General features: G+C 47.4%; 3 protein-coding genes across 7 annotated transcripts; all 3 read right to left on the bottom strand.

Moving 5' to 3' along the window:
• Positions 1 to 344: 344 nt before the first annotated feature.
• On the bottom strand, positions 345 to 1,540 carry LOC131125291 (dickkopf-related protein 2-like). The gene is made up of 4 exons (XM_058066702.1): positions 1,367 to 1,540; positions 1,122 to 1,278; positions 939 to 1,055; positions 345 to 869 (listed from the first exon to the last, which is right to left on the bottom strand). The coding sequence occupies exons 1-4, from the start codon at positions 1,487 to 1,489 to the stop codon at positions 562 to 564; spliced, it is 705 nt and encodes a 234-aa protein (XP_057922685.1). The 5' UTR covers positions 1,490 to 1,540; the 3' UTR covers positions 345 to 561.
• A 330-nt stretch (positions 1,541 to 1,870) lies between these two features.
• Positions 1,871 to 16,022, bottom strand: LOC131125287 (tetratricopeptide repeat protein 39B-like). 3 transcript variants are annotated; one of them, XM_058066697.1, is made up of 22 exons: positions 15,794 to 16,022; positions 14,930 to 14,964; positions 14,715 to 14,819; positions 14,494 to 14,625; positions 13,705 to 13,775; positions 13,564 to 13,631; positions 13,429 to 13,493; positions 13,247 to 13,352; positions 13,064 to 13,129; positions 12,880 to 12,988; positions 11,658 to 11,725; positions 11,520 to 11,579; positions 11,289 to 11,450; positions 11,135 to 11,226; positions 10,937 to 11,057; positions 10,758 to 10,869; positions 10,571 to 10,688; positions 8,575 to 8,691; positions 8,374 to 8,487; positions 7,024 to 7,211; positions 6,695 to 6,774; positions 6,565 to 6,633 (listed from the first exon to the last, which is right to left on the bottom strand). In XM_058066697.1, exons 1-19 carry the CDS (start codon positions 15,851 to 15,853, stop codon positions 8,385 to 8,387), a joined length of 1,770 nt encoding a protein of 589 aa, XP_057922680.1. In that variant the 5' UTR covers positions 15,854 to 16,022; the 3' UTR covers positions 6,565 to 6,633; positions 6,695 to 6,774; positions 7,024 to 7,211; positions 8,374 to 8,384. The 3 variants fall into 3 exon arrangements, with proteins under 3 accessions (XP_057922679.1, XP_057922678.1, XP_057922680.1); XM_058066696.1 differs by lacking the exons at positions 8,374 to 8,487; positions 8,575 to 8,691; positions 10,571 to 10,688; ... (14 more) ...; positions 14,930 to 14,964; positions 15,794 to 16,022 and adding exons at positions 1,871 to 2,026; positions 2,097 to 2,245; positions 2,321 to 2,422; ... (9 more) ...; positions 6,108 to 6,273; positions 6,352 to 6,415 and having other exon boundaries at positions 6,480 to 6,633; positions 7,024 to 7,185; XM_058066695.1 differs by lacking the exons at positions 8,374 to 8,487; positions 8,575 to 8,691; positions 10,571 to 10,688; ... (14 more) ...; positions 14,930 to 14,964; positions 15,794 to 16,022 and adding exons at positions 1,871 to 2,026; positions 2,097 to 2,245; positions 2,321 to 2,422; ... (9 more) ...; positions 6,108 to 6,273; positions 6,352 to 6,415 and having other exon boundaries at positions 6,480 to 6,633; positions 6,695 to 6,777; positions 7,024 to 7,126.
• Positions 16,023 to 16,172: 150 nt separating this feature from the next.
• On the bottom strand, positions 16,173 to 22,567 carry LOC131125286 (hepatoma-derived growth factor-related protein 2-like). 3 transcript variants are annotated; one of them, XM_058066691.1, is made up of 12 exons: positions 22,436 to 22,567; positions 21,922 to 22,026; positions 21,795 to 21,859; positions 21,582 to 21,717; positions 20,281 to 20,808; positions 19,422 to 19,742; positions 17,787 to 19,316; positions 17,639 to 17,721; positions 16,876 to 17,569; positions 16,706 to 16,807; positions 16,395 to 16,638; positions 16,173 to 16,319 (listed from the first exon to the last, which is right to left on the bottom strand). In XM_058066691.1, the coding sequence occupies exons 2-12, from the start codon at positions 22,003 to 22,005 to the stop codon at positions 16,312 to 16,314; spliced, it is 3,795 nt and encodes a 1,264-aa protein (XP_057922674.1). In that variant the 5' UTR covers positions 22,006 to 22,026; positions 22,436 to 22,567; the 3' UTR covers positions 16,173 to 16,311. The 3 variants fall into 3 exon arrangements, with proteins under 3 accessions (XP_057922674.1, XP_057922677.1, XP_057922676.1); XM_058066694.1 differs by having other exon boundaries at positions 17,639 to 17,715; XM_058066693.1 differs by lacking the exon at positions 22,436 to 22,567 and adding an exon at positions 22,331 to 22,427.
• Between the last annotated feature and the right edge of the window lie 152 nt (positions 22,568 to 22,719).

Genomic DNA, 22,719 nt, shown 5'->3' with positions numbered 1-22,719 from the left:
AATGCATTTCCATTAAATTTCCCCCGCATATATCGGATGGCCGCATCGTGGCGCTCCGATTCGCCGAATCGTGACAGGCCGCTATACGACGTCATTTGCAGCGTTTGCAGCGTTGCCTGCGCGTCCAGGTACATTGGAAACATAGTCAAGGAAGTGCCTTTTTATAACGGATAAAATCCCATTTACGCATATACCGGATATAAATCCCATATATGCGTAAAACGGACATTTTCCGGTATACGCATATAACGGATTTCGCTTATATCGGACAAAACCAGTGGGAACAATTGAATCCGATATATCCGAGGTTTACTGTACTTCTGATTCACAAACAGGAAGCTAGCTGAGTTGGGTCTTGTTTATTGTGGACATCACAATAGCTCATTAGCACAGGTTACATAGCCAGCAAGCTAATGCTAGCAATGCCTTGAAAGGTGTCAACTTTTTTCTTCCAGTAACAAACATTTGAAAGGAACCTGAAGCGATTGTCGGATTAAGTAGAAAAAATAATTCTGCCAGTTTAGATACCACTGAGCTAAATGTGTGAACTTAGCCATAGCGTCACTTCCTGCGGCATACGTGGAGTCTGTTCTGCGGGGCAAAGGAGGATTGTGCCCCAAATTTGGAATTTGCAGCCGCCAGTAGCGTAGATGAGGGCGGAGGGGCGTGGTCTCCGGTGCGGCAGGTGAGTCCTCGTGCGCAGGGACAGCGTTGGAATAGCTCCAGGCCGCGCTGCCGCTTCCTTCCGTGGCGGGAACACACCTGACCTTCCCATAGGACCGACTTGCAGATGCGCGTCCAGAAGTGGCGAGCGCAGCACAGGCCCTCAGAACATTCCGAAGTGCCGAGGCACGGGTCGCCCACTTGACCTAGGACAGCGACGTCAAGACGCTTAGTGACACGTCACGCGAGCCATTCCCGCTTTATATGACACTCACCTTTACCGGAACTTGTCCTAGCGTCCGTTCTGGCTCTCTTCCTCCAGGCCGTCACGTCGGAGTGTTCAGGCACCGCATGCTCGCTGGTCATCGTGTCGTCGTCAGGGACGCACACGCCTGAAAAAAGACACCATTAATGTCACATCGCAACAAAACATTAACACGCATTTGTCGCTGTCTTACTGTTGCTGCAACGGTTGCCAGGGCAACACATGCCTTCTCGATGGCAACGCCTCTTCCTGCGTCTGCAGGTCTGGCAGCGGGAGTGGGCAGGGCCTCTGGAAGGGGCGTGGCAGTAGCTTCCCTCACTGCACTCCAGGTCGCTGATGCACTGATGGAACTGCGCACAAACTACGCTCATGTAAAACTTGCCACCCACAGATACCGAGAAAGAAATCTTACGGCCACGCGCGCGCGCGCGCACTCACCGTCAGTTCCCCCGGCACCTCGTGCACGAGCACCGTTCGGATGGAGTTGAGTTGGACGCACGCGCACATCGCCACCGCCAGCGAGAGCCAGCACAATAGCAGGGAGCCCACGTGACTCGTCATAAGGAATCAGATGTGGCGATTCAAAATTCCGAAAATCCGTAAAAATGTCGTCAGTGAACGCGACGCACTTACCTGCACTCTCTCTCTCAAGTGATCGTCTCGTCTTCGTTTGCACACTTTTTATAGGTCACGCACCCCCCCCACCCCACCCAAACTTTCGTGCTAAGATACCCCCACCCGACCATCGATACAACGGAAGTGATTAGGCAGGGGAGGGGGTGGGCGGGTTTCAGTTTCAGATTATTATTGTGAGATTAAACTACTTCCGTGATGTGAAACTTTCTTTAACCAAAACAAAATGGTGCTTTCAAAATAGACACACAGACACACAATATGACGTGAAATCACATCCACGCGAATGAAAGAAACACTGGTCCCTAGCGGCCATGTGGAGAAGTTTAATGTTTACTTTGAAGAAGGAGCAACTAATGTGTGTGTGTGTGTGTGTGTGTGTGTGAGTGTGCACTGTCAGGAGTTGAACCTGGTGATGGCGGGCCAACCGGTGTGGAGTCGTATCCACTCAAAGTAGTGTGCCACCTGCAGGTGACAACACAAATGAGAAGTCCCACTGGAAGCCCCCCAATGTGTGTATGTGTGTGTGTGTCACCTGAGTGTAAACTCCAGGGAAGCCTGGTTCGCCGCATTTCTCGCCCCAGCTTACCACGCCCCACAGGTAGGACACACCCAGGTGGTCCTCGCACACTAGAGGACCGCCGCTGTCCCCCTGGCATGAGTCCACGTTGCCGTCCAGGTCACCTGTACACACACACGGACATATTTAAATGTACGCCACGAACATACGGCGCCATGCACGCACCGTAACGCACGCACCTGCGCACATCATGCCGGCTCGGAAGCGATCTTTGTAGAACCTCCGGCAGTCGTCAATGAGAGACACGTTGGCCCACAAGAGAACCTGAGAGGCTTTTCCTTCTGGAAGACCACCAGTGAGCTCACAGATTTAGAGAATTCCCAGCCCCCAACACACACACACACACACCTGCCGTGCGCCCCCAGCCAGAGATGCTGCAGGTGTGGTTGGCGTGGAAGAGGTGAGTGGACCAGGGGACGCAGGCGGGCCTCACCGCGGGGTTGTCCTCCATGCACTTGTCCTTCTCCTGCGGGAGATCCTTCAGACGCAGCAGCGCAATGTCGTTCTCGTATGTGCTGGCATTGTATCTGCAAAACGACAACACGCATGCTAACTAATGACAGCTAGCTAGCGAGATGGATAGAACAACCAGCGTTACTTCGGGTGGATGATGATGTCGCCCACAGGAACAATGTCCGTCGTATCCTGAGGTGTCGACTTCTTCCAGATGGAAAACTTCACGCGGAATGCTGAAGGGTTAGGCCTGGAGCAGCAAAAAAACAAACAAAAAAAAAGATATTATTTTGGAGGGGTGGCACGGCGGATGAGTGGTTAGCGCGCAGACCTCACAGCTAGGAAACCAGGGTTCGATTCCACCCTCGGCCATCTCTGTGTGGAGTTTGCATGTTCTCCCCGTGCATGCGGGGGTTTTCTCCGGGTACTCCGGTTTCCTCCCACATTCCAAAAACATGCTAGGTTAATTAGCGACTCCAAATTGTCCATAGGTATGAATGTGAGTGTGAATGGTTGTTTGTCTATATGTGCCCTGTGATTGGCTGGCCACCAGTCCAGGGTGTACCCCGCCTCTCGCCAAAAGACAGCTGGGATAGGCTCCAGCACCCCCTGCCCCTCGTGAGGAAAAAGCGGTAGAAAATGAATGAATTAATTATTTTGAAGGGCGGCACGGTGGTCAAGTGGTTAACGCGCAGACCTCACAGCTAGGAGACCAGGGCTCGATTCCACACTCAGCCATCTCTGTGTGGAGTTTTCATGCGTGGGTTTTCTCCGGGTACTCCGGTTTCCTCCCACATTCCAAAAACATGCTAGGTTAATTGGCCACTCCAAATTGTCCATAGGTATGAATGTGAGTGTGAATGGTTGTTTGTCTATATGTGCCCTGTGATTGGCTGGCCACCAGTCCAGGGTGTACCCCGCCTCTCGCCCGAAGACAGCTGGGATAGGCTCCAGCACCCCTCATAAGGAAAAGCGGTATAAAATGAATGAATGAATTCTTTTGGAGGGCGGCACGGCGATCGAGTGGTTAGTGCGCAGACCTCACAGCTAGGAGACCAGGGTTCGATTCCACCCTCGGCCATCTCTGTGTGGACTTTTCTCCGGGTACTCCGGTTTCCTCCCACATTCCAAAAACATGCTAGGTTAATTAGCGATTCCAAATTGTCCATAGGTATGAATGTGAGTGTGAATGGTTGTTTGTCTAATGTGCCCTGTGATTGGCTGGTGCACCCCGCCTCTCGCCCGAAGACAGCTGGGATAGGCTCCAGCACCCCTCATAAGGAAAAGCGGTATAAAATGAATGAATGAATTCTTTTGGAGGGCGGCACGGCGATCGAGTGGTTAGCGCGCAGACCTCACAGCTAGGAGACCAGGGTTCGATTCCACTCTCAGCCATCTCTGTGTGGAGTTTTCATGCGTGGGTTTTCTCCGGGTACTCCGGTTTCCTCCCATATTCCAAAAACATGCTAGGTTAATTAGCGATTCCAAATTGTCCATAGGTATGAATGTGAGTGTGAATGGTTGTTTGTCTATATGTGCCCTGTGATTGGCTGGCCACCAGTCCAGGGTGTACCCCGCCTCTCGCCCGAAGACAGCTGGGATAGGCTCCAGCACCCCTCATAAGGAAAAGCGGTATAAAATGAATGAATGAATTCTTTTTAAGGGCGGCACGGTGGTCAAGTGGTTAGCGCGCAGACCTCACAGCTAGGAGACCAGGGTTCGATTCCACACTCGGCCATCTCTGTGTGGAGTTTGCATGCGTGGGTTTTTTTCCGTGTACTCCGGTTTCCTCCCACATTCCAAAAACATGCTAGGATAATTAGCCACTCCAAATTGTCCATAGGTATGAATGTGAGTGTGAATGGTTGTTTGTCTATATGTGCCCTGTGATTGGTTGGTGTACTCCGCCTCTCGCCCGAAGACAGCTGGGATAGGCTCCAGCACCCCCTGTGACCCTCGTGAGGAAAAAGCGGTATAAAATGAATGAATGAATTCTTTTGGAGGGCGGCACGGAGGTCAAGTGGTTAGCGCGCAGACCTCACAGCTAGGAGACCAGGGTTTGATTCCACACTCAGCCATCTCTGTGTGGAGTTTGCATGCATGGGTTTTTTTCCGTGTACTCCGGTTTCCTCCCACATTCCAAAAACATGCTAGGTTAATTAGCGATTCCATATTGTCCATAGGTATGAATGTGAGTGTGAATGGTTGTTTGTCTATATGTGCCCTGTGATTGGCTGGTGCACCCCGCCTCTCGTAGAAAGAAACCAAAGGAATGTGCGGGCCCACCTGACGCAGTGAGCCGCGGTGATGATCCAGCATCCTCCGATGTACGTTCCTCCACAGTCCACCCTCCCGTTTTGCTCCAGGCCCACCTGCCACTGGATTTGAGTCTACGGGAACCACAAGTTCACTTTTTCTGTCTTCTACTTGCGAGGAACTCAAAGCGAAAACAAACCCGATTGGCTGGAACCCCCCCGACCACTCGCTTGTATCGGCCGCCGCTCACACGGTCCTGCACGCTGTCGTCGGCTGCGGCGGTGACGTTGGGAACGCCGCACTGCAGCTTGGACTCCAGATGTGCACGGCTGGTGCTGGTTTCTAAGTGCACATGCACAGAGTGTGCTGCAGTGGCGAGTGAAGGCGAGTGACGCTAACTGAAGGCCCCAGCGGGGTGCAAACCTTTCCTGGGGGAGATGTATTCTGTGGTTGGAGAAGAAATGATGCGGTTATTGTTTCTCCGTGGTTCTGGAAGGTTCTAGTGTGCTCCTGTGTACCTGTGTTCTTCGGTCCCGCTCTCGCTGCCTCTGAAAAAAAACAAACAACGTAAGAAGGAGCCTTTGAGGAAGTCTAACCTGTGTGTGTTTGTATGCGTCTCACTGGATGTCATAACCTCATCTTCACCGTCCAAACAGTCCATCTGTCCGTCAGCCACCGCCTCCACGTGCACGCACACACCCGTCTTACAGCGGAAGGCGCCACTCCTGCAGCCTGGTGGACGAAACCAATGGCTATGACATGTGTGTGTGTGTGTGTGTGTGTGTATATGCATGTGTGTGTTTTACGTTTGCAGCACATCTCATCGCTACGATCTCCACAATCGTCGACGCCGTCGCACGCCCGGTCGATGGACACACACTTTCCATTAGCGCACGTAAAGCCGCACTTGTCGCCTGCAAGACAGGCATCCGGGTCAAATTTGGTGTTGGAATGCGATGACATCACACAAGCACTGACCTGCGGGGGCGCTGGATTCGTTGTAGCATGTCACCATGGCAACCTCACCGTCCCCAACGGCGACGCTGTCGTGGATAACGCATTCAGACAGCGAAGTCTCAAAGCCTTGACAGCGGATGCTGACGCAGTTGATGGGAAGCTCCGCGTCGAGGTGCCCTTGGTTCAAGGTCGTGTAACTGAGCCATCCGATAGACGCGGCACCTCTGTGGACACCCCCAAGCAGGCACCGTTAGCATGTTAGTGTTAGTTGCGCACCTGTTACACAAAAAGTCGTCTCACAGTGCATAGCCATGTTCCTTGCAGGCCACGTTGGCGCTCGCCATGTCCCACAGCTTCCTACACACCAGCAGGCGACGCCCTGCATCGGAACGCGCAGGGTCCGGGATCAAGAGGGACACCATGCCTGTCTGGGGTTCCAAGGAAGTACTGAATTTGGGATGCTCTTCTAGAGGGACAAAAACACACATTATAGTGGAAACAAGTGGAAATCTTGGTGGTGCCGAAGACAACTTTGGAAGCAAACCTGAGCATTCGTCTCCAAAGTGGGACATGGTGGACTTCTTATTGCGACACCCCAGCGCCATCACCTGACAACGCGACCACAGCGTCGGACTCAAAGCGCTTCACCTAGCAAGCTAACATGTTAGATACCTGGCAGTAGGAACGGTACTTGCGATTGTTCCGCCCGCACACGGGAGTCATGTCCTCCACCGGACACAAATATGGCGGCTTACAGGAGCAATGACCTTCAATGCAGCGCTCCCACGGGGGACAAAAAACCACGTCACATGACGCGCGCGTCAGCCTGAAAGCACATCCTGTCACCTTGAGGCTGTACGCACACATGCTACCTGGCATGAACCTACCTCCTGTGGAGACACGCCTCTGGACCCACAAAGTCGTCTTGCTGCGGCAAATTCGGCGACAGCGAACTTCCTTGGACTTCCTGCTGGGAGCCAACATAATGTGATGACATCATATGTGATACACAAGTCACATGGCAAATATTGTATATGGAGATCATCTTGTATTGTAAACAAACTTCAAACCCTGACCCGGTCCAAGTCCAAATGGTATTCCTTGTCTAAGATGTTATCCTGTTCCGATTCCCTAGTCCTAGTTTAGGTTTTAGGCCCTAATCCTAGTTGAGGTCCAAGCAGAGCGACAAAAAAAATGGTTAAAAATTGTTACTCACCCTCTGTGAAGCCGAGAGAAGAATAAGAATAAGAAGAAAAAGAAGAGGATGCCTCATCTTGACTTTGTCGCGGTCCTTGTTCCAGAGAACGTTCCAAAATGCGGAGGATGTCATGTGATGACGTCATCACGGTCAATCATTAGCTCGTCACGTGACCGCTGATTCTAAGTGGACTGCTGTTGTTTGTCCTGGATGAGCAAACAAGCTAAGATCTGCTGCCTTTGGACCGGACTGGTCAGCTGCCAGCAGGTGGCGCTACCATGCTAAAGCTTTTACTCGTGACGGCATGAATATGTGGAATATACAGTATTTATTTTCAAAAGATTGGTGACAAATGATCGAGAAGGCACAAAATGTGGGACGGAAATGCGATAACAGTAAATGTGAGAAACTTAATAACGCTAAAGGACTGAAAAAATGAGCATAAATAACATAATAAAGGCGTGTTTTTTTTAGTCAGTTCATGCATAAAGCTGCCAAAATATGGCTTTTAGGTTGTACTGCACACTTTGACACATACAAATATTTTATATTAGCGTCATTTTGACAACATTTCAATGAAAACATGCTTGTTTTGGATGTTTTTGTCAAATTGAAACCATCAGCTGTTAGCTTAGCTTAGCTTCGCCGTAGAGCCTGGTTAGCTAACATATAACTAATAATAAGAAACACACAATGTTGAGCAAAAAAAAAAAAACAAAACACAAAAACATTTGTTAAATAACACAAGAAAACAAAAATAAAAACATTTTGGGTATGTAGTTATAGCATTAGCTTGGTGGATGATAGCATTAGCAGCTAACGCTTCATTTTGCCATACCTTTGAGTTGATGACTATGGAAAAAAAAAACACAAATAAATCCCCTGAACACCCGGCAAGTTCCAACTTATGGACATCTTGAAGTTGTACTACATTTTTTACATACATCTGAAACTGGGAAACATAGAACAAGATGAATAAATGATGGACAAACAAATGAACAAAGAAAAGAATGATGGAGTGATCCAAAAAAACATGCTAGTAGTGCTTTTTGTGCTTTCTTTTTAAGGCTTTTAAAGCACTAAAAGTAAAAGTATCTATTTTGGTCATCTTTAAATAAGGCCAAAAATCAACAACAACAATAATAATAATAATAATAGTAATAATAATAATAATATTCCTACATAAAGAGGTAGAAAGATGAAAGAAATGCCACCTTGGCGCTTGTGAAGATGAAACAAAGTGCCTTCCTGTTGCTATGGAGAAATGTTGCGTGGCACATCCATCATGTGACAAGGCTGCCAATCAAATCAAAGTAAATGTGCGATTGATGGACGGCCCAGAAAGAAAACACACATACACACACACACCTTGGCGACAATTATGGGGTGGCGGAAGCAGCAGGTGAGCCTTTGAGGCTGTGGAGGGCAGCGTGGATCCTGAAGTGCAGTCTGGACTCCATGGAGTAGTCCTTGTACTTGGTCCTGACAACAACAACAACAACAAGAACAACAAGAACAACAACAATATGACCACTTCCCTTCCACACAACAGTGCTGTCCAAAACTTACTTTGCATTTTCCATGAAGATGGTGGCCTTGGTCACGTCACCCTGTTGCTGGTAGAGCAAACCCAGCTCGTACAGTGTGAAGGGAACCAGGTAGTGATCGTACCGGATGCGACTCTCACTGCAAGGACGGACACGCACTGGTAACAAACCAACATCTCAGTGCTTGGAACATGTAACGTCCATTCAAGGACGGGTCTTCAAACTACCAAAACAAACTTGTGTAGCAGCGTTTTCCTTGCCTCGGTCATCAAAGTGCTTGCTGATGAGGAGTGTTCTCCAGGGGGCCAAAACTCAAAGCCTAAATTAAGTTGTGGGCCTAGGCATTTCCCAGCATGCTTTGCTCTTCATTAAAACAATGACTTAGCCGAAAGAAACAAACAATGCATATTTAAAGGCGCTATTTTATACTGATAACACTTTTTCAGTACTTTGGTTCCGGTTTTCCACACCAAAATATCTGACAAAACATTCCACTGTTCTCAAATATCTTAATTTTTATTTTTCTATACACAAAATAAGATTAAAAATAAATAAATAAACAAATTAAGAATAAAGACAATAAATCAATCAATCAGTAATAAATAAGTAAAATAATAATAAAACAGCAAATAAGAAAAAACGTAAGAAACCTTTAACATGAACATTAATGAAACTTAATAATTTGACCCAATTAGCAAGTTAGCATCATACTCAGTTCCGTCTGGGAGCAGCGTCGTAACTTTAACAACATGTTTGATGAGATGCTTTATCTTCACGTGTATTTTCCGTTTTTATCATTTCCTGCATTTATTTGTACCCGGCGTCATAAGCCTTTAGCTTCATTGCTAATCCAAAGCAAAACAGGGCGGGGTAACAGGGTAGGGTAACAGTATGAGCGGGGCAAAATCATGTTAATTGTGTTTCCGGTGTGCACACAGCTTTAAGCTGTCATTTCAACATTAAACTTTGGTATCAAGGTGGGGGCTTCAGCCTGCGGGCCGCGAGTTTGCATGTTCTCCCTGTGCATGCGTGGGTTTTCTCCGGGTACTCCGGTTTCCTCCCACATTCCAAAAACATGCTAGGTTAATTAGCCACTCCAAATTGTCCATAGGTATGAATGTGAGTGTGAATGGTTGTTTGTCTATATGTGCCCTGTGATTGGCTGGCCACCAGTCCAGGGTGTACGCCGCCTCTCGCCCAAAGACAGCTGGGATAGGCTCCAGCACCCCCCGCGACCCTCGTGAGGAAAAGCAGTAGAAAATGAATGAATGAATTTTGTACTGTAATAGTTAAAGGACTGAGTTTTTTAGTGGTGTAGAGTTTTGTTCTGAATCTGGCACCCTTATTAAGAATGGTTGTGATATGAATATACAGTAAACCTTGGATATATCGGATTCAATTGTTCCCACTGGTTTTGTCCGATATAAGCGAAATCCGTTATATGCGTATACCGGAAAATGTCCGTTTTACGCATATATGGGATTTATATCCGGTATATGCGTAAATGGGATTTTATCCGTTATAAAAAGGCACTTCCTTGACTATGTTTCCAATGTACCTGGACGCGCAGGCAACGCTGCAAACGCTGCAAATGACGTCGTATAGCGGCCTGTCACGATTCGGCGAATCGGAGCGCCACGATGCGGCCATCCGATATATGCGAGGGAAATTTCATGGAAATGCATTGGAACGGGACTGGAGATTTTGTCCGAAATAGGCGAAATCCGTTATAAAAAATCCGATATATGCAATGAATTTTTATTGGAAATGCATTACAGAAAAATCGGTTCTTTTTTATCTGTCCGTTGTGAGCGAATTTCCGATATATCCGAGTCCGATATATCCGAGGTGTACTGTATGAATATGTACACTTTTCTAAATGAGGCAGGCCAACTCAATGCTACATTCCACAGTTCAGCAGGCTGGATAAAATTGCAGCATGGGCTGAAATTGACCTCTCTTTTCTTGTGTGTGTGTGTGTGTGTGTGTAGGTGTGTGTGTGTGTGTGTGTGTGATACCTGGAAAGAACATGCGTGAAGCAGAGCTCAGCCTGCAGGGGGCGGTCCAGATGTTTGAGACATATACCCTTCAGCATCTGGACCAGACAGCTGTCGTCCACATGGAACTCGGACACCTCTGAGAAGGGCGGAGCCAAGTCGTCAGTAGAGTGACGTGCAACAGGAAGTACTCGCAAGAGTCACTCACGGGAATCACGGCTAAGCTGATCCTCTGCTGTCTCGATGGTAACCAGCAGCGCCTCTGTGTAGTCGGCTCTCCTTCCCACGATGGCGAAGCCATTCCACACGTACATCATCTCCTGCGTGAACATGTGAACACGAGCGTTTGGAATGTTGTCCCAAGAGAATTCAACAAGTGATTCCTACCAGCGCAGGAAGCACCAAAGGAACAGGCGTGGCGGCCTTGTAGCGGCGAGATTTCCTCACTGCAAACTTCTCCGTGGGGATGGATTTCCCTGCCAAGCGCTGCTTGAGCCCCTCCACCCGCCTGTGTGTGAACCCACAGACACTCACACCTAAGCTGAGAACCCTTCTCTGTCCAAAACCAGTACGATCAGGACTCACCTGAAAAGCTCCACCACATCTTCACCGGTCTTCTTCAGGTCCTCCGCTGACATCATACTGAGGATGGCGGCCTTCTGGTATACGTAGATGGCCTATGGAAGGTAAGATGGAGTCAGAACATCTGGCCGCACCGGAGCGGAATCTCGGGGCTCACCTTGGACCAGCGGCTCTCCCGACACAGCATATCTGCGTAGCGGTACGCCTGCAGCCACTCCTGCTGGTACGAGTGCGTCCACATGAGCTCCCAGTAGCAGAGATGGTGGATCTGCTTCCACTCCTGCTGACTGCTCACACACTCCCTGTAGCCCACACACGCCTGCAACATACACCACATGTCAACGGCACATCGGCCCGCTCAAGGTTTGCATGAACGAGAGTCCAAAACCTTCTCCAGGTTCCCTCGCAGCGCGGCCAGCCGAGCCGAGTAGAACTGGATGATGGAGCCCTGGAGGAGGTCACGTGCACGTCAACCAACCTGCATGAGAGCTGCTTGTCGCACATGAAGAACGCATGGATGTCTTACTTTAGGATATTTGTGAAGGTAAGGCTCCAGCAGAGCCTCCGCTTCCACCAGGTTCCCCTGGCCGCTTCCTGGATGACATTCCAGGCACACATCAAGTGGAAGCACACACATGGATACACACACTCGTACACTAATACACACTAATACACACACATCCACTTGTCCCTTGCTACTTGATGGTTCAAGGGGGTGCTGGAGCCTATCCCAGCTGTCTTGGGGCGAAGACACAATCACATTCATACCTATGGGCAATTTGGAGTCGCTAATTAACCTAGCATGTTTTTGGAATGTGGGAGGAAACCGGAGTACCCGGAGAAAACCCACGCATGCACGGCGAGAACTCGATACAGAGATGGCCGAGGGTGGAATTGAACCCTGGTCTCCTAGCTGTGAGGTCTGTGCGCTAACCACTCGACCGCCGTGCCGCCCACTATGGCCTATTATTCGTCAAAAATATTGTGACACAAGTTAATTAGTGGGCGGCATGGCGGTCTAGTGGTTAGCGCGCAGACCTCACAGCTAGGAGACCAGGGTTCAATTCCACCCTAGGCCATCTTATTTGTGGAGTTTTCATGTTTTCCCCGTGCATGCGTGGGTTTTCTCCGAGTATTCCGGTTTCCTCCCACATTCCAAAAACATGCTAGGTTAATTAGCCACTCCAAATTGTCCATAGGTATGAATGTGAGTGTGAATGGTTGTTTGTCTATATGTGCCCTGTGATTGGCTGGCCACCAGTCCAGGGTGTCCGAAGTCAGCTGGGATAGGCTCCAGCAACCCCCGCGACCCTTGTGAGGAAAAGCGGTAGAAAATGAATATTATAAGTAATTAGTACTCTGGTCACTATTACCTTCACACTGCATGTTGTCAACCGTGAAAGAGTGGAAATGAAAATTATCCTCCCATTCTGTGTGGAAGTGGTAAGTTTTTGGCTTCTTATATTGTCCTTCATCCCTACTCTTTCACTTTTTCTATTTTAGTGGGGATTGTTTTTTTTAGCTATGGTCTTAAACTTTTAATCAGGTGATTAACAGCCTATTTCACTTTCATGGTTGTTTGCAATAAATTGCATACTCTAAAGGTTTGTCCCATTTCCTATTTTTGCATTTTGAAGCTCTACTTGGAACTTCCTTAACTCGTATAGGCAAACACACACACATTTACAGTATAGAATATCTACACAAACGCAACGCATACACACATGCATGGATACTCGTACACGCACCCAACACAAGGCAGACGTAGGTGTGGTAGAAGAGCAAGGTGAGTGTACACAGAATGGAGCGCAAACTGCAGATGGACGTTCCGGCTCTCAGTTGGGACAGTCCAAAATCCTGTTGGGAACGTTTGTTTTGTCATTCCCAAACACACATGTGCTCGTCACCACCGGCGCACTAACAACAACTTGCCCTGTTTCCAGAGAAGCCCATAAACTCCAATAATCTCAGGATCCTCTGCGGCAGGAGTGACAGCATCTGATGGACAACACAGCTCACTTTCATATTTGACAACTCCAAAAACAAAATAAAAGAACTACACAAATAATAACAGTGATGCTTAGTACATCATGCCCGCAATGGAAACACACCCACCAAGTTAAAGGAGCCAATGCCTAGCTTGACTCCGCCTTCAAACTGCCTGAGTGAATCTGATTGGCTGCTCAGGTCCTGAGTGACGCTCAGCACATTAAGACAGTCCCTTCAACAGGAAGCAAAGACACAATGAAAATGTGAAGAAGAAGACGACAAAGAAAAAAAATAAGGAAAGGACTAACTTGTAAATTTGATAGCTGGTTCTTATTTTGATGCCACCTTTGATGAAACTGATCATGTTCTCATCCTGAAAAAAAAAAAATAAAACATGAATGTGAAATCATGATGATGTCACTGCGGCATCTCGGAAGCGTCACCTGCACAAAGGTCAGCGTGGCTTTCTGCAGCAAACACTCGGCGTAGCATAGTTCGGCGTGCATCTCCTCTGAGGACACAAAGAAGACGCCATGGAGTCACATGGCTTTGGCATAACCGCAGGCTGGGGCCTTTGCACGTACCTTCCTGTAGATGGGACTGCTTGCTGATCAGATTGGACAGAGAGTCCACTACGGAGGTTTTCTTGCGGAACCTGAATGAGCACGGAGAGAGCATCAGATTACACCGGGGGTGGGCAAACTTTTTGACTCGCGGGCCGCATTGATATAACAAAATTTCCGGGGGGGGGGGGGGCAGACTATATATTTTACACGTAACAGTCCACCTGGTATTATTGTATCTGTAAAATTGTCATGCAATCTGCTATTATTATTTATTATTTTATATTTATATTTAAATATTTAAAAAATAATAAAATATTATAATAATTAAAATAAAATTAAAATAATAATTATTATTAGTATTAAGTATTAGTAGTAGTAGTAGTTAAGTATTATTAGTATTATTAGTATTATTATGTAAAATATGCAAATATAACAATATTATTATATATAATTAATATAATAATTAGCATTAATATAATAAGTATAATAATCATAATAGTTCTAATAATAATATAATAATTATTATTTTAATTTTTATTATTATTATGTGCTTGTGTCTCTTTTTTCAGGAGCACTTTGTAAACAACACACCATGTCAAACAACGAAATTGATACAACCATCAAAAGGTTGGCTCAGGCCATGATGCCAGGTTGTATGTTGAGTTGAAATTAAATACTTTTGAAAGATTGGGCGGGCCGTATTCAAACACTTGGCGGGCCGGATGTGGCCCCCGGGCCGTAGTTTGCCCACCCCTGGATTACACCCATGTCTGGTCACCTGACGTGTGTGTGTGTGTGTGTGGTCACCTCTGACAAGTGTGTAATGCCTCGTTGATGGTCGCCATGGCAATCTGGATGTCTCTGTGCTCAAAGGTCATGGCGGCCTGCATCACTAAGATGCTGCTGTAGCCTAATGCGTGGTACATGCTGTTCCGCCACCTACACACACACACACACACACACACACACACACAAATTATACAGCAAACTGAAACAGCAGCATTATTGGGTCATGTTGCCATGGTTACCATGGCTTAAGGAGGTCCAGAGCTTCTGAGAACTTATTGTTGAGGACCAGGTTGAGGGCACATTGCGTCTCCTGGATGGCAGACTGCAGGTCCATGTGAGAGGCCCTGCACACACACACACACACACACACACACACACACACACACACACACACACACACGGTGAAGTGGCAGCCGTGCACACAGGAAGTGATTGTGTGTGGTTTGATACTCACACAGGAATGCGGTCGTAGGCATCCTCAAAACAGTCCTGCATGCAAACACACCGGTGTCAGTCGCTATGGTGACTTTATTGTTGTTGTTGTTGCCGTGAGTGTGTGTGTGTGAGCCCCCAGCAGAGCTAATTATAGCAACCGCTTACGTAACGGCGCCAAAACATACCCCGGCTTTGACCTGCGACCTTGAAACCCCGCCACTGACAATCTCATTCATCGGACACACGCTCCATTCACACTTTCCTGCTGTCAGACACATTCCCGACATTCCGAACTGCTGCTGCTGCTGCTCAACCTGCCATCTCAGCACATTCATGCAGACACAATGGATGCTCAGAGCACCGCAAATGGTGGTGGACGGGCGCTCGGAATGCTCATTCAGGACACAGGAAAAAGGATCTACGTGTGCGGCCTGCCAGAGTGTCAGGTGTCTATCAATTAGTCAGGGCGCTTATGTGAAATCCACACACAAGAACAAGAAGCTTCCAGAAGCACCTGGTACCTGGAGAACCCCCAGGAATTATTATTATTATTATTATTTTGGGGGCCCTGTCTGTCACTGATTCTTGTACATGTCCTAACTCTTCACCCCTACACGACTATTCCGACCTATGGGCTGGTAGAGGAGCATTTGTGGGTGACGATCCAGAAAACTCACGTGACTCTCGAACCACGACCTTTGAACTTGATTCTCCTTAAATGACCTCTGCATCTTCCATAGCAAAACATGCAGAACCTACAGCAAAGCTTCACCGAGAGACTATACCTTTTCTGCGGCACCTAAGGAAACAGACCAGAAGGTCTGCGGGTGTCGCGACCAGCCAACCCAGAAAATGAAGCAATCTCCTCGATCAAAAGACTCACCTCGTCCTCGGCGTGAGCTCCGTTGCCTTCGTGGACCGTTTTCGTCCTCGTGTCCTCCATCACGTCTGCAGATCGACACACTTGTGATTCTATCCGCTCCGCAGCCAGCTCATTTCTATTTTTGCGTCTGTGCGCTGCTTCCGTGTACGTTTCACACGAGGACACGCCCACGCTTCCTTTTCCGCGCCCACTCACTTTTTTTTCTTCCTTGTGTTTAGATAGACACTGAAGACTAACAAACAAATCATGACAACAGATATCACTTCAAATTATAATTCTATATTGTAAATAATCAATGCATGTCAATCATTCACTCAAGAATGACTTTGTTCTGTGGTGGCAAACAATCACACAAGTCAAGTCACTAGTTTTTTTATTAAAAAAAACAGAATAAAAACACATTCAAGTCAAATCAAGAATAAAATCTCACTGTACAAAATGAAAAATGACGAACAAATGTCTGCCTGTTGGCTGCGGTCCCTGAGCTGGTGTCAGTCAAAGAGGAGGAGTCAGTCGGGTCAGTCCACTGTAAGGAAACCAGTCATGAGTACTAATAGACTCCAATGTTATTGTTCATTCGGACAATAGAATCAAAAGAAACCTGAAGGCGACTCCTTTCTCTGGAACTCCGGTTCCTCGCCACTCAGCCTCTTCTGCTCAAACCCCGTCTCCTCGCAGCCGTCAGAGTGCACCGCCTTCTCGCGCTCTTTCTCCTCCAGCAAAGAGCGCAAGAAAGCGGCGCTGACCACTTCCTGGTCCTCGCCGAGGAGGAAGGCGTTTTTGAAGCGGTTGTACAACATGGCCGCCTTGTCCATGATGTCCTGGTTGGCGCGGTAGAATCGCATCTGCGCGTAAAGCCAACAAAAAAGATTAGTTGTTGTGGATTCTTGTGAATGGAAAGTGTGCACGTACCTTCCTCAAAGTGGACACAAGCTCACTGTGTCTCTGGACGTGTTGAGACGTCAGATAGATGCCGCTCAGCTGATCCAACGCCGCTAGACACTTACTGACATCCTGATTGGACAAACACAATCAGTGTGTGTGTGTGTGTGTGTGTGTGTCGGCTTGCATGTGTAACCTACTGGGTTGTCGCTCTTGAGAGAAATGCGGATATCTCCATGGATTCTGTGCAGAGTTGAATCAATCAGCGTCAAGTTGGAGTTTTTCTCCTGCTCCTGATGGTTATGCTCCGCCCCCTCCCCGCTATGCATGGTGGCGGCAGGTGTTTGTTTCCGACTTCTCCCGCCGCTTTGCTCCTTGGGAAGTTTTGCCGCCGCGTTTCCATCCTTTTCGCTGACGGACGTCTTGTCACCGCCTTTCTTTCTGTCTCCCTGGTTGTCCTCGGGTTGGTCACGCAGTTTGGTCTTCAATCCCTGGTTGCCGCTGTTCTTTGCGCTCTTGTCATCGGTCGCCGGTCGCTCAGGCTTCCTGGCGTCCTCTGAGATTTTTTGCGTCTTGGTAACGTCAGCCTTCAGCGTCTTCTTCCTCTGCTCCTCCAGCATGGCAGCACCGCCCATCATGGTCTTCACGTGAACCTTTGTTGTCGCTTTCACAATTTTCCCAATCAACTTCCTCTCGTCTGGCTGCGTCTTCTCCATGACTTTGCCGCCATCACTGTGGCTGGAGAGCTTCTTTGACTGAGTTTCTTCATGGTCTTTCTTGGCTTCTTTCACAGGCAGTTGGCTTCCTCCTACTTTCACACCTTTCCTCCCCACCATGGACTCTTTGAGCATCTTGTGGCTTCTGGCTGCCTTCTTGGCTCTGCCGGTGGACTTCCTGTAAAAACAGGAAGTAGATGTGACACGGCTGCTCCTTTGCCGCTGCGACCGAGTGCGGTGGTCTCACGTGCTCTTGGTGGGGCTTTCTTTCAGCAGACCTCGGAGAGATTTCAGTACGCTTTCCCTCTTGGCTGCCAGACGCCGCTGTCGCTAAGAGAAAGGTCATTGTGAGGTCATGACATCTATCACAGCCAACGAAGCAGAAGAACCCTCACCTCCTCATCCACATGTCGCTCTTTTTTTGCTCTGTTTTTCCCCTCCTCGTGCGCCTCCCTTCCCTTTGTGGACTTCTCTTTCCTTGACTTCCTTCTGGCTCCTCTCCTGTCCTCTATTACATCCTCCTTTTTCCTCTCATCTTTTTGGCTCTCCTCTGCTGCCTCCTTTTCTCTCTTGCTCTTGCTGACACCTTCCTCGCTTCTCCTCCTCTTGCTTTGCTTCCCAGCAGTCATCGGCTCCTCCGTCTTACCTTCCACACTTCCTTCCTGCTGGATCTCTGCCTCTTTTCTCTTCTTCTGAATTCCTCTTTTCAAGTCCTGTGCCAGCACCTTCTGCTCGTTGTGTTCCTCGTCTACTTGTCTCCTTTGCTCCTGTGGGTCCTTGTTGGTCTTGTCCTTTCTCTTCCCTTCTCTGTTTGTTGTTGACTCCTCCCCGAGTTCCTTCTGCTCTTCCCCCGACTCCTTTTTCTTCTCCTCTTTTCTCTTTCTCTTTACTTCTCTGCTTGCTGTTGACTTCTCATCCAGCTCCTGTTCTTTTTTGAGACGCTTCTTCTCCTCATCCTCAGTCTTCCTCTTGACTCCCCTGTCCACTGCTGATGTCCCATCCAATATCTTCTGCTCCTCCTCTACTTGCTTCCTTTTCTCATCGGGCTCCTTGTTCTTCTCCTCTTTTCTCTTCCTCTGAAGTCCGCTGCTTGCTGTTGACTTGTCCTCCAGCTCCTTCTGTTCCCCCTCTATTTGCTGCTGCTGCTTCTCCTCCTCCTGCTCCTCCATCTTCCTCTCAAACCCTCTGCTCAGTGTCGACTCTAGTTGCTTCTTTTCAATCTCATCATCATCTCTCTTTCTCTCAACTCCTCTTCTTGCTGGTGACTCCTCTGACAGCTCCTTTTCCTCCTCCAGCCGCTGGTTCCCCTCTAGTTGCTTCTGTTCCTCCTCTAGCTCCTTATTCCCCTCGTCATTTTTTCTCTGCCTCTTACGTCCTCCTCTTGTCGTTGTTCTTTTCTCCTCTGGCTCCTTCTTCTTCTCTTTTGTCTTCCTCTTAACTCCTCTGCTTGCTGTTGACTTGTCCTCCAGCTCCTTCTTTTCCTCATCCACCTTCCTCTCTAATGTTCTGCTCATTGCAGACTCAAACTCTTTCTGTTTCTCTTCCCCTAGCAACACCTCCTTCTGTTCCTCCTCTGGCATCCTCTCTCGTTGCTTCTTTTCCTCCACCAACTCTTTCTTCTTTTCAATCACCTCGTCCTCATTTCTCTTCCTCTCAACTTCTCTTCTTGTTGTTGACTCTTCTGACAGCTCCTTATTTCCCTCATCCTCCATCTGCTGCTTCTCCTCCCCTGACCATATCTTCTCCATCGGATCCTCCTCTGGCATCTTTTCATCCTGTGGCTCCTTTTCCTTCTGTCCATCCATGCTGCTGCTGCGAGTCAGCACGGGAGACGATTGGGTCATGTGGTCGTATGTTTTGGGCAATAAATCAGAGGCATCGTGGGATTGAGGGTCCATGTGCGAGATGAGTGGTCCAGCAGGGTCCTGACAACATGCAAAGAAACAGTTTCACGCTAAGTCATCTGGGAAGAGTCAATGATAGTTTTGGGGGGTTAAAACATGTCAAACAAGTGTTGCTGTTGTGACTACCTCCATGCTCTTCTTCACTACAGAAACTTTAGCTGGCCGGCCTCGTTTCCGTCCTTCTGCGGCGACGTTATCTTTCAGCGTGGAGTGTTTCTGAGGAGTCGGAAGGTCTTCCGTTGGCGATTGCGCAGTTGAACGAGATGATCTCCTTGCAGTTTTAGTAGCGCTGGTGCTTCTGGTCAAACTGCTCATGGGCTCGCTTGCAGCATCTTCTTTGTGGCCGGTTGCAGGTTCAGTAAGACCGTGACTCTTAACCATGCAGTGCACCATGCTCACGGCACACCCACCATGTTCACCGCTTGGTGGGGTCTGGCTTTCTGCAGCCTTGTGGAGACAACACAGGAGACAAGAGTCCACATGACAGTAGGGATGGCTTTGTTTGCATTTCATTCGATACCGGTGTCAAATCTGTACTTAAGAAACACTGGCACTTTTTTATTTTTTACCAAATTTGACATCCAATTGAACAGAATAGTAATTAGTACTACAACATAATTAAAATGATAGGTAATAAAGTCACCAATATGAAATAAAACCTGCAACAAATTATAATTATCCCAACATACCCGACATCAATACTGGTCTGCTTTCTGTGAATGCACCTTGCTCGCCATAAAAATGTGCTGTTGTGGTCTGTTGTCGCATTAAGGTTGTCAATAAAGTTTAAAAAGAGCATCAGAGGACCTTTACTTGAACAATACCACCTTCAAGCAATTATTGTAGGTAGCAGAGTCTGCATTAACCAAAATGAGGCACTGATAGCATTGAGTTTTCCGGTCGGGTTACGCCTCCACGAATGGAAGCGAGTTTTGGTACCCGTCCCTAGCTAAAAGTAGCAAATGTCTTTATCAGAATATCAAACCTGTGTCATCTTGCTGTTCTTCCCTTTAGAGCCTTTACTTGGCCGCCCTCGTCTTTGCCTCCCTGCAGTTGTGCCATCTTTTGGACTGGAGTCTTTCTGTAGAAGGTCATCTGTTGGTGTTTGTGTAGCTGATCTGGATAAAGATCTCCTTGCCGCATAGTCAACTTTGCTCAAATTGGCTTCTTTCTGGCTCTTCGCAGAACTCACGCTATTACTTGTCTGAGGTGGGACACATTTGACCATGCATTCCATTAGGTCCACCGTGCTCACAGAAGGAAGCTCTTCAGCATTTGAAGTTTCTTCCAAAGGTGACGTTTCAGCATCAGGCTCAGGTTTCACTGGAGTGCTGTTAGCATCTTCATTTAGATTTGCATGTGTACTTCTAACACCTGAAGCTGTTTTTACAGCCAAAGTACTTTTAGCAGTGGATGTGCGTTTGGAAGGTGTACTTCTGGCAGCAGAGGGTTTATCAGGTGAAGGTGCTTTAGAGGCAGCAGTTGATTTTGCAGGCGTGGTTTTTGACGGCATCTGGTGAGACACAAGTCACAAAAAGAGAGGTCAAGAGACCTTAAATTTCCCTCACAGGATTAATACATTACGTCTAGTCAAGGACTATGTTTCCATGCACACAATACTATGGTTGAGGTTTCAATGTTCTTGAAGACAAGATATATGTTTCCAACCACAAGCAATACAAATATTCCATGCATAATATTCCAAAACAGTGTTGGCAATAATGTAATGACATCAAGACAAAACGTATCCTTTTGTTCCCCGCCAAAAGATTGAACCCCAAAGACAAAATGCTTGCCTTTTGTGTGACGGACAACAATTTAGCGGTTTGCGTTATTGGTATCCATATTATCAACAATAAAACGGGCAAGAGAGACATCTTTTCCCAACTACCCATCCTGAAGTAAAAATATTAGTGTTGATGGATGCGCTATACTGAAGCCATTAAGGATATCTATCATTGTTTTTTTTTCTTCTCACCCTAAAGATTTACTGCCTCTAATCCACACATTAATGGACCCCAAGAAATTCCATAATCCTTTTCCATCTGAGCAGTGAGCATGCACAATAACCACTTAATATTTTTCTAGGATGCATTTTCACATGTAGGCATATACCAGGGTTCCCAATTGCAAAACTGCAAAATCACCTCTATTCAGAATTGTCAACCTGTAGGTGTATAAATGTCTCAAATGTTTTCACAGCATTTACTATATTTGGCTTAATAAAGAAATATTGTGTGCGTGGACAGTACATGGTGAGTGTTAGGAGTACACAAAGCCACTAACTTTGGATTTACTCCCGACTCCAGGAGTGTTCTGGATTTCCCACATCCCCTCAGAGAAGCCTTTGATGCGGACGCCACTGCCGTACTTCAACTTGTTCCCCGAGAACGGGACAATGTTTTCTGGAAGGAGGTGACCTCTGAAGAACACAACAATTCAGTCGATTGAACAGACTACATACATGAAGTGAAGAGTCATTAGGTACACTAAACTTACATTTGATGTGTTCCAAAAAAGAAGACAGGGACTCGCTTCTTGTGTGCATCATCTGACTTACAGACCTGTATTAAGAATAAACAGCAGACAGAATCATACAGCAATATCCACTGTGTGTGTATCTTACCCTGGCAGGCCAGTGAGGGAAGCCCTTCATCTTGCCAAAAACAAGATCTCCTGGTTTGAACTGGTGACACGTTTTGCCCGGCATCTTGATGTGTCAGGTGAAACGCTGTACAAATGAAGTCGTACATAATCATTAGTCTCATTGTTAGATGTATGTTTATGCCCATTACAAACAAACAATAAGATTATGAGCGAACATGTCACATGGCCATTGTTGGTCGTACTGCTAATTCATACAAACTATCAAATGTGACCTTAGTTCCAGTGAACAAATCTCTCTGGAAGTGACAATTCAGACATGTCACGCCATGACAACGTTACACATTCAAGGTGAAATGCGCTATTAGTTCGCGTTAGTAGCAGTCTCCTACAGTGTTTACAAATACTAGCATGCTAGCGATGATGCTAACGTGAGCTAGCTGGTGGTGACTCAGCTCTCTTGGATGATTTTAATGTCAGCTCCGCGTCACTTTCAGCCGTCTAAGACAGATGAATACCGATAGGACATGACTCACCTTGGAGAGCTAATATCGTGGCTAAATAAGACAAAAGCGCTCAACTTCCCCAGCTTCTGTAGCGCCACCGGAAGCTTAGCGGCTACTTGGCAGCGGTCACGTGACGCTGCTCTTCCCGCCGGCCTTCTTGCGTCACGGGGTCAGAGTTCAATAAAAAGGGATTGTTTTGATTGCATTATGTCCAAAATTTACATGTCAAATAACATTTTTAGAGATAATTAGATAATAGTAATTGGCTAGTAGTCATTGTGTAGTCACACCATTCAGTTTATAGTGAATGCTCA

This window comes from Doryrhamphus excisus, chromosome 3 (genome assembly GCF_030265055.1).
Source record: "Doryrhamphus excisus isolate RoL2022-K1 chromosome 3, RoL_Dexc_1.0, whole genome shotgun sequence".
NCBI classification, from domain to species: Eukaryota; Metazoa; Chordata; class Actinopteri; order Syngnathiformes; family Syngnathidae; genus Doryrhamphus; species Doryrhamphus excisus.
Note: the sequence above shows the minus strand (reverse complement) of the source record. Positions and strands in the feature narration are given on the sequence as shown.